This window comes from Acomys minous (genome assembly GCF_964271855.1).
Source record: "Acomys minous genome assembly, chromosome: 13".
NCBI classification, from domain to species: domain Eukaryota; kingdom Metazoa; phylum Chordata; class Mammalia; order Rodentia; family Muridae; genus Acomys; species Acomys minous.
Window position 1 is genome coordinate 9,433,707 of NC_140495.1, and position 13,033 is coordinate 9,446,739.

The 13,033-nt window shown below is 49.0% G+C and overlaps 1 protein-coding gene across 1 annotated transcript in view; it reads left to right on the forward strand.

Annotated features, from left to right (window-relative positions):
- Nucleotides 1-2,993: 2,993 nt before the first annotated feature.
- CMTM8 (CKLF like MARVEL transmembrane domain containing 8) overlaps nt 2,994-13,033 on the forward strand; it is a 43,872-nt gene continuing 33,832 nt past the window's right edge. Inside the window, exon 1 of the mRNA XM_084754551.1 lies at nt 2,994-3,373. Within this exon, the coding sequence (XP_084610677.1) occupies nt 3,227-3,373 (147 nt within the window). The 5' untranslated portion in view covers nt 2,994-3,226. The remainder of the gene's footprint in view (nt 3,374-13,033) is intronic.

Consider the following 13,033-nt stretch of genomic DNA (forward strand, 5'->3'; position numbering starts at 1 on the left):
TATATGGCTTCTTGGCTCTGACCCAAGTGGTTTGGTCTACAGTGGGGCTTAAAAATATGTGAATTTAGCCGGGCATGGTGGCGCACGCCTTTAATCCTAGCACTTGGGAGGCAGAGGCAGGAGGATCGCTGGTCTACAAAGTGAGTCTAGGACAGCCAAGGCTACACAGAGAAATCTTGTCTCGAAAAACCAAAAAAAAAAAAAAAAAAAAAAAGTGAATTTCCAAGGCTGGAGAGATGGCTCAGTGGTCAATAGCACTGGCTACGCTTCCAAAGGATCTGGATTCAATTCCCAGCACCCACAAGGCAGCTCACAATGATCTGTAACCCCAGTTCCAGGGTATCTGACACGCTCTTACAGACATACATGCAGGCAAAACACCAGTGCACATGAAATATAAACAAACAAATAAATTAATGAAATAAAGGCGTGGTGGGCACACCTTTAATCCCAGCCCTCTGGAGGCAGAGGCAAGTGGATCTCTGAGTTTGAGGCCAGCCTGGGCTACACAGAAAAACCTTGTCTCAGAAACAAACTATATATATACATAATAATAATAATTATATATATATACATATATATATAAAACTTCAAGCTGAAGCTAGTGGCACATGACTATAATCCCAGCACTTGAGAAGTAGAGGTAGGCAGTGCCCCAAGAGAAGAAAGAAAGAAAGGAAGAAAGGAAGAAAGACTATTTTGTTTCCACTGCAGGTGGGAGGGAAGCTGGGTCTCATTCTGTAGCCCGGCTTGGCCACAAATCCTCTACAGAGCGCAGGATGACCTTGAACTATTTATTTTGAGATAGGTTCTCCGTATCCAGGCCACCAGTGAGCTGCCTACGTAACCTAGACTCTTGTTTGAGACAAGGTCTCACTCTGCAGCTTCAGGTTAGCTTTGAACTTGTTAACTATCCTCCTGCCTCAGCTCCCCCAGTGCTGAGATAACAGGCATGAGCCATCACACTGGAATTGTTGGAAATCCTTGAAACTCCTGCCCTTAGGGAGGCTCCAGGGTTAAACTAACTCTTACTTTTTGTTTGTTGTTTTCCGAGACAGGGTTTCTCTATGTAGCCCTGGCTGTCCTAGAACTCACTCTGTAGACCAGGCTGGCCTCGAACTCACAGAGATCCACCTGCTTCTGCCTCCTGAGTGCTGGGATTAAAGACCTGTGCCACCACCGCCTGGTTTAAAATAGATGTTTTTGGTTGTAAACAGGGTTTCTCTGGAGCCTTGGCTGTTCTGGAACTCACTCTGTAGCTCAGGATGGCCTTGAACTCACAGAGATCCCCCTGCTTCTGCTCACCACTGAGTTCTGGGATTACAGGTGTGCACCATCACAGCCGTAAATATTTGTGCTTTCCTTTGGGCTCCACGAATAGGACATACTTTCTGACCACTCTTTTTTTTTTTTTTTTTTTTTGGTTTTTCGAGACAGGGTTTCTCTGTGTTAGCCTTGGCTGTCCTAGACTCACTTTGTAGACCAGGCTGGCCTTGAACTCACAGCGATCCGCCCGCCTCTGCCTCCTGAGTGCTGGGATTAAAGGCGTGTGCCACCACGCCCGGCTCTGACCACTCTTAAAACTGTTATGTCTTCACTTTTAATTCAAAGCTGTATTTTGACTGGATTATTTCCTCCTCTGTTTGGTGGCTTTGGATTAAATGTTTGCTGTCACTCTTCATAAAACAGGAAGGGGCCAGGCACAGGGAAGCAGACATTTTGCCAGATGCCCATCCATCAAAGCTCTTAACCTTATTCTGGTTTGAACCACAGCTGTACCACTGAGGTCCAATAAATCCTAGGCAGTAACTTCATGCTAGCCACGCAAGTACCCAGAGTTCAGTGCAGCACTCACTTGACCAGCACACCGCTGCTCACTCAATGAGATGACCCCACAAAAGCATAGCTAGCTTGTTGTAAGCTTCACTATGCACAGATGGCCCCGTTCAAATTTGTTTGAAGCCAGGTGTAGTGGCGCACACCTTTAATCCCAGCACTCCGGCAGAGGCAGGCGGATCTCTGTGAGCTCAAGGTCAGCCTGGTCTGTCTACAAAGGAGTCCAGGACAGCCAGGACTACAAGAGTAACCCTGTCTCGAAAAACCAAAAACCAAAAACAAAATCAAGTTTGTTTTAAACAAGTTGTTGGGATTTTCTCCCCCTTCAAGGCTAACGAGGACAGTCACAATTATAGCTCTTTTAGTTAGTTTGTTCGTTTTTGGGCTTTCGAGAATAGGGTTTTTCTGTGTAGCCTTGGCTGTCATGGACTCACGTTGCAGACCAGGATGGCCTCGAACTCACAGATACACGTCTGTCTCTGTTTCCTGAGAGCTGGGATTAAAGGCGTGCGCCACCGCCATCCGGCCACTATGATACATCGTGATGAGGGATCCCGAACATCTCCCCACCTTCCATCTTCCAATCCATGTTCCAGCTAGTCCCCGCCAGAGTTGAGAATAGCGCCTGGAAGCGTCTGGCTCTCACAGCCCAACGATTAAGTTTGTTCCTCAAATTGTTCCCGACAGGAGGGGCAGGAAACAGCACTTTGGTGACGGCTGCAGCGGAGGGGGTGAGGGCTGTCCAAGCGACCTCGCATCGATCCCGGGTCTAAGGTCCGGTTGGGTCACAATTCCAGCCTCCTCCCCCATCCACTTGGTTGTCTGAGTCAGGGAACCGCCACGTCCCTCAAGGCCTGTGTTCCTTAAGAGGCCGTGCAGCAAGTCCGGCCAGGTGGGAGGAAGCAGGTCCAAGTCTGGTGGCCCGAGGTGGGCGGAGCCTGATTGTGGCAAGAGCCAGCAGGGGTGCAACTAGGAGTGCGGATCACCCTTAGCGATTCCGCGCGACCCTACACCCTTGAGAGCTCTCAGTCCGCGGAAGACAGGTGCAGCGGCCGCGCGGCGGCGCCCCCGAGGGGAGGTCCCCTAGTGCCCGCCCCCCAGCCGCCCCGTCTACGCCCCTTCCCTCCCCTTCTCTCCCTTCCCCTCCCCTCCCCCCGCTCTCCGCAGCCACCGGTTGCCAGCGATCCCGCTCCGGGCTCCCCGCGCAGCCCCGGAGCGCGCGCGACGAGTGGGGACATTCGCAGACCTGACCCTGGAGGCCAACCCATAGTGCCCGACTCCCACCAGCCGCGATTCCCTGGCCCTGGCCCTGGCCCGCGACCCTGAGCCCAGAGTTCTCTCTGGGTGGGGGGTAGGCCCCCGGGGACCCGGGCCAGCTCCCGGCGCGACGATGGAGGAGCAGCAGCGCGCGCGCTCTCACACGGTCACCACCACCGCCAGCTCCTTCGCGGAGAACTTCTCCACCACCAGCAGCAGCTTCGCCTACGACCGAGAGTTCCTCCGCACCCTACCGGGGCTCCTGATCGTGGCCGAGATCGTGAGTGCCAGGCCGAGCCGGGCTGGGCGGAGGGAGGCAGGTGGACCCGGCTTGCTCGCGCGCCTCCAGCTCCGCCCACCGAGCTGGCTCCGGTCTTCCCGCGGCCTCCGGGAACACTCCTGAGCTCTGCCTCGACTTCTTTGTAAAGTGTAAAACTCACATCCAAGTTCTTTCGCCTTGGGCTCTCTTGGGGACCGACGGTTGTGACCCTCAGGATGTCTGTTGTGGGAGGCATCCCAGCTTGCTGGGGCTATTAGGATGGTGACCTATCCGGAGAGCCAGATACTTGTCAGGCGGTTATTGATCTTGGGTGTCCGGAATACCTAGGGCCTCCCTCACCTGATCTCCACGTGCATGGGTCCCTGGGAACAAAGCTTTTCTCAAACTGACCCCTTCACAGTGCTGGGCTAGAACCCAGAGCTTCACGAACCAGGCATCGGATGCTCTACCACTGAGCCGCACCCCCAGTTTAAAATTTTTACCTATCATTAGTTATTAAAAAAAGAGAGAGAGAGAGAACTTTCCTGTTTCGTAATTATCTTTACGAAATTAACTTGTAGTCAAGTTGAGATGAATCAAGAACATTTCCCCGAGTAAATTCCGAGATTCTCAGCCTCCTTGAGAACCCGAGGGCTCCTGTACTGGACCTGAACACATCCTGGTGGGGGCTGGGCACGTGCCCGGGAAGGGGCAGGGCTTGCCAAGGTCTCCCTTGGAAGCCAGGCCTTCCTCCTGGAGTTCCGTTGACAACTAGAGGCGGCCACTGTCTATTGTCTTCTCCCTCTGTCAGGGTGTCAGCGTGTCATCCTGAGGCTGCTTGTGAGCTTGTGTAGACCCTGAAACGCTCCCCTCGGACAAGTAAGCGCATTTCACACGTGAGGAAACTGAGGCCTAGAGAGGAAAAGGAGTAAAGCTCTACCGTAGGGGTGGAACTAAGAATCAGAACCATTTCTGCCTTTTTCTTGAGTTCTGCTCTTACTTGCTAAGGAGAGTCCACTTACACAGTCTAATGGGGTGGGGGGGGGGTGGGGTCAGTCCCCCTTCTGTTGCATCCTGGACCCAAGGAAGCATTTGGGAGACTGATAGCCAGCCCATATGAAAGGTAGAGAGTGGGGGAGGGGTGGGTGATCGTGGGTGGTTGAGACTTCTCAAGTAGAGAGTGGACCCATCTGAGAAACCTTAAGCAACCACTGTATGGATCCGGGGAGCTTGCTGGCTCCTCCGACTCAGATCCACCCCAAACCCACCGAATCAGCTTCCAGCTTCCGCAGGAGGTTGGGAAAGAGCTGGCTTAGGCTCTCTCCCCAGTGGTTGGCCCAGCCAGCCCTGAGGGTATCTGCAGCCCTCATAAATAGCCAAAAGTATCAGAGTCACAGTGCAAGGCCTGGCCTGGCGTTAAAGGGCTCAACAAATATTTGCTGTGTGAGTGAGGGAGTTGGCAGGATCTCCAGCTTCAGCAAACAGAAGCCCAAGTAACTGAGCTGGGTTTTCTGCAGGGTGGCTTGGACCACTACCACTTTGTGGTTTTAGGTGTGCAGTCCACATGCTCTCTGTTGTAGCATCCCTTTTCAGAATCAGAAGACATAAAAGCAAAAGAAGAAACATAAAGGACCCGTAATCCCATCACTAGACAGAACCACGGTTGAAGGGTTGGCATAGGTCTCTCCTCAGGCTGACGTGAACTTTTTGTTTTTCGAGTCCCGGTTTCTCTGTGTAGCCTTGGCTGTCCTGGATGGAGCTGGCCTTGAACTCCCAGAGATCTGCCTGCCTCTGCCTCTCTGAGTGCTGGGATTACAGGGGTGCGCACCACCCCACCTGGCTTGCAGTGAACTTTTTGAGAAAGGTGGGAAACCTTGTAAATAAAATCCTCCTCAGTTACGGTTGTTTTTGGGTATACGTGTGGGCATGGGTACGTGCGGCTGTGCTCATTCATCTAGGCACAGTGGAGGCTGGGAGTAACATAAAGATGGCGTACGAAAGTCAGAGAACAACTTAAAGCGAGCCGTCTTCCTTCTATCATGTGGGCCCCAGGGTTTGAGGCAGGTTGTCAGGTTTGGTGGTTAAACACCTTTATGCACTGCGCCATCTTACCAGCCCTCCACCTTATTTTTTGAGGCACCATTTCTCATTGAGCCTCTGGGATCCACCTGTCTCAAACCCCTAACTCTGGCATGACAGGTGTGTACCACCACACCCTGATTTTTACAGGGGTGCTCCGGAGTCCAAACACAGCTCTTTATGTTTTTGCAGCAGGCACTTTTATCCACTGAGCCATCTCCAAAATCTGCACCCACCTTTGTTGGACAGAGATAACTGCCTATTTTAAAAAGTCAAATTATCCTTGAGCCCGGCAGTGGAGGTACATGCCTTTAATCCCAGTGCTTGAGAGGCAGAGGCAGGTGGAGCTCTGTGAGTTCAAGGCCAGCCTGATCTACAAGCTAGTCTAGGATAGCCAAGGCTACACAGAGAAACATTGTCTCAAATAAATAAATAAATAAATAAATAAATAAATAAATAGTCAAATAATACTACAGGCAGAAAAATAGGAATTTTCCTCTCTGTCTCCATACCTAGAGGTAGCCATATTCAGATCTCTTGGAGCTCTAATCATATTGTTTATTTGTTTGTTTATTGTTTTTTTTTTTGAGACAGCCCTGGCTGTCCTAGACTCACTTTGTAGCCCAGGCTGGCCTGGAACTCACAGAGATCCTCCTGCCTCTGCCTCCCAAGTGCTGGGATTAAAGATGTGAGCCACCATGCCTGGCTCTGAATCACATTTTTTATTTTATTCTGTTTACTTATTTGGCAGGCATAAGTGTGCAGGTTAGAGAACAGCATGAGGGAGTCAGTCTACTATGTTGGGTCCCTGGACTGAAGGCCCTTGCCAGCGAGCACCTTTACCGCTGAGCTACCTTGCTGTTTCTAAATAACACGTTTCTGGCGCTGTGCCTTGGAGTTTGTTGCTGATCTTAGACACTGTGTGTTGCCTTTCCACTCCAGAAGACAAAGCCTTGGCTTTCTTGCACTGTGATGGTTTGCGTAAGCTCAGATAACAATTTGAGTAATATTGATGATCAGCGGATGGCACTGTTGGGGGAGCCTCAGGAGGTGTGGCCTTGTTGGAGGAAGTATGTCACTGAGGTAAGCTTTAGCGCATTCCCACTGCGCTCTTTCTGGTTCTGTTTGAGGTTTAACATGGGAGCCCTCCCCCCTCAGCTTCCTGCTCGTGATGCCTCAGGCCTTCTATATGGAGCCTAACCTTCCGGAACCATGAGCCTAAATAAGCTTTTCCGTAAGTTGCCTTGAGTCATGGTGAATTGTCAATAGACAGCTAATACACAGGCTATCTGATGCTCAGCCCTGCCTGTCTTTCACGCTAGCCATCAGGTGGCTTGGGTTAGCCTAGTAGCCAGTTGACCTATGACGTTGTGGACACCTCACAACTGAGCTGTAGAGCAACTTCTATGGAAGTAGAGGCTGAAGGATCAGGAGTTCAAGGTCATCCTTGGTTACGTAACAAGTTCCAGGCTAGCCTGTGCTGCATGAGTCCTTCTCTCAAAATCAACAGTTAATATTTTTTTTCCTCTGCATAACTATTACCGTGATGGGCTTTATTTGAGGATCTTTCTTCCTGTACACTGAGTACCTGTGTGTTCTCTCAGATAAGGAAAACTTAAGTTTAAGATTTCTTTTTCTTTTCTTTCCTTTTCTTTTTTTTTTTCCTTTTGGCTTTTCGAGACAGGATTTCTCTGTGTAGCCTTGGCTGTCCTGGACTCACTTAAGTTTAAGATTTTAAAAAAAATTTTTTTTATAAAAAAATAAACATAATAAATAAATAAAAATTGTTTTTACTACTCTAGTCTTTCCACTTTCTAAAAGTCTACTTATACTTTTTTCATCATTACGTGTGGCCTGCTGTTTGCACATATTGGTTTTCTTGTGTGTGTGTGTGTGTGCAGAGGCTGGGAGAGGGCATTGGATCTCCTGGGACTGGACTGGTCCTCTGAGCGCTCTTCACCTCTCCAGCCTCATGTGTCTTATTCTAAGACCCTTGTTTGTTCGTGAGTTAACATTGGGATCAAGGTACAGCTTATGGGCTGTTGTGTGAACATCATGAAATACGGTGACTGCAGATGGAGGGCTGTGGGTGTGTTTCTGACATTTCTGCAGTCTTGTTTCTCTCTCTCTCTCTCTCTCTCTCTCTCTCTCTCTCTCTCTCTCTCTGAGACAGGGTGTCTCTGTAGCCCTGGCTGTCCTGGACTCGCTTTGTAGACCAGGCTGCCTTTGAACTCACAGCGATCCACCTGTCTCTGCCTCACTAGCGCTGGGATTAAAAGCATGCGCCACCATGCCTGCCTGCAGTCCTGTTGCTTAAGACACGCCTGCCTCTCCTTGCTACTTCATCGCAAGACATGACTCCTGTTTGAACCATTAATAATACTAGTGAGCAAATTCCAGTTCCCTGCATCAGTCGTTCACGTTGCCTTCTGGGGTCAGGAGGAATAGCTGTAGCTCAGTCTACTAACACTCAAGGCTGTGCCGCACTAACTCTATGTTGAAACCAAATTATAGGGGCTTCTTTGCTTTCACAGTTTTATTACAAGCTGGTAACAGCCCAGTACTTGACCTGTGAATTGTAGGATGCTGCAATCTTGTAACTATTACAAGCACTTGAAACAGAATCAAAGTGATTGCAACAATCAGCAGTTAATTGAACCCTTCCTGTGACTTTCAAATGAATTATGGCATCCATGGAATAATGTTAAGTCCCCTTTTATTTACTTAACTGTCACAGGCAAGGCTAGCTAAGACAACACAGACTGGGAGGTGGACTGAGAGCTGAGATCTAAATCTCCATCTTGTCAGCTCCTTTTCGGGGAGTGAGACATAGTTTCCATTTCACAGAAGTCTTCGGAGGAGGGAAAAAGGCCAATGAGAAGGGGAAACAACAGCAACAACAACTTTAAAAGGATGAACTATTGCCCCACTCAGTGCTTCTTCACGGGCAATGTGCCCTGTGACATCTAGAAGGGGGGAGTGTCTGGAACTTGTGATTGTGATCATGCAGGGGAATGCACCTGCTTGGCCAGTGCCCATGCAAGCTAAGGCTGCCAGATGTCTTGAATGGGTGAGATAATTCCAGCACAAAGAGTTGCTATGGGCCTACTCTTCTCTGGTAAGAACTCTTGGTGAACCATTATTTACCTTTTGAGGTACACTGTTCTGGAATTTCTTGAGTTATACGCTGCTTAATCGTCATTTTTTAAAAAAACACAGCCCAACAAACAACTCTACTTGTTTCTTGCTGTGGCCGGAGGTGGTTAATGGATTGTGCACTTGACAGGGTCTAAGCACCTGGGAAACAGCCTCTGGGCATGTCTCCCGGGAGACTTACAGACTGGGTTAACTGAGAAGCGACAGCTTCCCCCTAACCTTGTGCCCCCTACCCCACCCCCACCCCCGACCCCAGCACAGGCATCAGCATCCATCCAGTGGGCTGAGAACCTTAACTGAATCAAAGGCAAAAGCAACCCGTATACCAGCATTTGCGCCCTGCTTCCTGATCACAGATGCAGTGCCATCAGCTGCCAAATGTTTCTGTCTCCCTGATGCTCTGGACCCTAAAACAGAGAGCAGAATGAAACTTCCTTCCCTTAGTTGCTTAGGTGACGAATACAGTGGCCATTCAAACTCCATACTGTTGTCTCCCAGACTCACCCTCTCCCGCTGCCACCCGAGAGGCTGACCAGTGGACGCTCATAAGGAGTGGCCTTGAACTCACAGCAATCCGCCTGCCTCTGCTTCCCGAGCGCTGGGATACCACCGCCGCCTCCCAGCTTTGTTGTATGTATTTTCAAATTTTATTCTTTCACAATTTTCTATAATGTACTTTGATCATATTTGCTACTCCCTTATCCTTTCTTTCTTTTTTTTAAAAACAGGGTTTCTCTGTGTAGCCTTGGCCATCCTGGAACTTATCTAATAGACCAGGCTGGCCTCAAACTCAGATCTGCCTGTCTCTACCTCCTGAGTGCTGGGATCAAAGGCATACCCACCGCTGCCCAGCTTTTTTCCCCCCTTCATTCACTTATTCTCCTCTGTTTGTTTATTTATTTATTTATTTATTTTTCTTTCTGATTTTGTGAGACAGCGTCTCACTATGTAGCCCTGTCTACATTGAAACTCACTATGTAGGCCAGGCTAGCCTAGAAATAGAAGAGATCTACCTGTGGCTGCCTCGTGAGTTTTGGGATCAAGGGAGTACAACACCATGCTTGCTTTATTATTTTAGGTGTGTGGGTGTTTTGCCTGTGTGCATATTTGGGCACCACATGTGTACCTGTTGCCCAAGAAAGCCTAAAGAGAGAGAGAGAGAGAGAGAGAGAGAGAGAGAGAGAGAGAGAGAGAGAGAGAGATCTAGAATTATACACAGCTGTGAGCTGCCATGTGGGTACCAGAGCAGCCAGCACTCTTAACTCCTGGACCAACCCTCTAGGCCCCCTTCACTCCATTTTTAATGCCCACATAGCATCCCAGAAACAGCCACACTCCTATTGTTGTATGTGTGTTTGCTTCCTTCTTTGAATGGCATTTTAACAAAACATCCTTTAAGCTAAATAAATCTCTCTGGCCTGGAAGTGGTGGCTCATGCTCTTAATCCCAGCACTCGGGAGGCAGAGGCAGGTGAATCTCTGGGAGTTCAAGGCCAGCCTGGTCTACAGGTCAAGTTCTAGGACAGCCAGGGCTACACAGAGAAACTCCTTCTCAAACAACAGCAACAACAACAACCCCACAAACAAACAAGAATCCCTCCGGCTCATTTTACTCTTAGAGTAGTTAGAATTTATTTAAAGGATAGGGTAGCAGTGTGTGCCCTTCATAAGAGGTGCCCTATGAGCATGGGTAAGGAGTTATTTACCTGAGCAAGGGCAGCTTACCAGGGCTATACCACTGACCCTCTCCCCGGCAACCATTAACTGCCTGCGGCTACTTGGGGAGGGTACGGCCTTTTGAGCCCTCTGTCAACTCGTGATGGGATGCTGACCACCTAGTCTTGGGTGTGTGTTAAGCAGAAAGCCACAGCTGCTGGGAGTCTGTGGGTACAGCAGCCACGTCACATCTAGGAGACAGCTCTCTCCCCTAACCTCTAGCTCCTACATCTTTTGCCCCTCCCCCGCTGTTCCCTGAGCCTTGGAAGGGACAGTGTTGATGCCTTACTTACGGCTGCACACTCAACTAGTCATTTCTTCACAGCACTTTCTGTGTAACCTTCACTCACCACAAACCTCTTTCCCTGACCCAGGCTGAAGGCACCACTAATCTATGGGTATAAATATAAATATTTAGAAAGTATGATACCGTGTGCATTTAGCAAAGTAAAAGTAGAAGGCTCTCCCCTCAGGGACTGGGTCCGCCCTAGCCATGTTTTTGTGACCAGGTTTATAGTGCCAGGCATGAATTCTTAGCTTTATGGAGATATGACTCATTTGTAAAGTTGACCTTTTATAAGGTGTACACTGCAGGGGATCATGGGTGGTTATAGGTTTGGACAAACTGTCCCCATTAGCTAATTAGAGCTTCATCTCATTAAAGAGCATTGTGCCTGCTAGCCGTCACTCCCCGTTCTTCCCGGCCGACTGCCTCAGGGGTGGCGTCCTTGTGCACTTGCCTGCTCTGCACATCACACATAAATGGAGTTCTAGAAACCTACAAGAAGACCATCAAGGCTGCCAGATCTGGGGGGGGGGGGGGGAGGAGGTGGCGGTGGTGGTGGGGGTTGTGGTCTGCTCAAACTACTAACGACAGTGCATGCAGTAAACCTAGAACCACAATCCAGAGCTAGCTTTCACTGTGGAATAATACTCGGCTATTAAAAACAAGGAAATCTTGAAATTTGCAGGCAAATGGATGGAACTAGAGATGATCATCCTGAGTGAGTTAACCCAGACCCAGAAAGATAAACATGGTATATACTCACTTATAACTGCACACTAGCCCAACAGGGATGTTCCCTGAAAGTCCTCACTTAGCAGGAGATTGGGATAGGTGCTGGTACTTCCTATTGGGACTCCTGATGAGAGAGCTATGGGAGAATGGGGAAATAGAAGGATCCAGAGGTTCCTAGAAACCTACAAGAAGAACATCATGATGGGCAGATCTGGACCCAGGGGAGTCTGCTCAAACTATGGCACCAACTAAGGACAATGCCTGCAGTAAACGTAGAACCCCTATCCAGATCATCCAATGGACAGCACATTCTCCACAGTTGTGTGGAGAGCAGACATGGACTCTGACATGAACTCTGGTGCCCCCTATTTGACCACTTCCCCTTGGTGGGGAGGCCTGGTGGCACTCAGAGGAAGAGGAAACAGGACTACCGGATGAGACCTGATAGGCTGTAGTCATCTTGTGGGGGATGAGGTCCCCTTCTGTCACAGACCTAGGGGAGGGGAATAGGGTGAAAGAGGGATGGAGGGGGGAATGGGAAGATAACAATTGGGATGTAATCTGAATAAATTAAATAAAATAAAGTAAAAAGGAAAGCTGGGTGAGGTGGTGTGCACCTGTAGGCCCAGTGCTAGGGGGCGGAGACAGGTAGATCTCTAAGCTCACTGGCCCATTGATGAGATATATGTGGCTAATGAGAGACCCTGTCTCAAAAAAAACAAAACAGGGTGTAGAGCAATAGAGGAAAGCGGCGGAAGTCAACCTCTGGCTTCCACACATGTACCCACAGACATGTGTACATACACACACATGCACGCCATGCACACACGTACACACACACTCCAACCAAATCAAAAGACACATTCCTGCTGTAGAGTGTCTGAGCATTTTTCATTTGTAGTCAAGTGCTAGTCCATCCCACTGATGTATACATGATCTTGTTTGTCCTTTTGCCAGTTAGCAGACATTCGGCGTGCGTCTGTGTTTTGACCATTATGAATGACATACTGTGATGCTTAGTGGACAATCTTCTGCCAAAGATGGGTTTTTGTTGTTGTTGTTGTTGTTGGTTTTGGTTTTTTGATATAGGGTCTCTCTGTGTAGCCTTGGCTGTCCTAGACTCGCTTTGTAGACCAGGCTGGCCTCGATCTCACAGTGATCCGCCTGCCTCTGCCTCCCGAGTGCTGGGATTAAAGGTATGCACCACCACCGCCTGGCCGGATCCACTTTTCTTAATAGTGTTCTTTGACAGTACACAGCTTATTTTGATGAAGCCTAGTTTTTCGTTTTTCTTTTCTTTTTTTTCTTTCTTTCTTTCCTTCCTTCCTTCCTTCCTTCCTTTTTTCTTTCTTTCTACGATTTATTATTTATACAGTATTCTGCCCACATGTGGGGGTGCCTGCCACAAGAAGGCACCCAGATCTCATTACAGATGGTGGTGAGCCACCATGTGGTTGTTGGGAGAGCAGATGGTGCTCTTAACCTCTGAGCCATCTCTCCAAGCCCCCAGTTTTTCTTTTCTTTTCTTTTTGTAATTGTTACAGGTTTATTAATTTTTAACTTATGTGTATGGTTGTTTTGCCTGCTTGTATGTATGTGCACCAGGTGTGTGCATGGTGCCTGCAGAGGTCTGAAGAGGGTGTCAGATCCCTTAGGAACTGGAGTCAGAGGCAGTTTGAGCCACCAAGTGGGTGCTAAGAACTGAACCTGTGT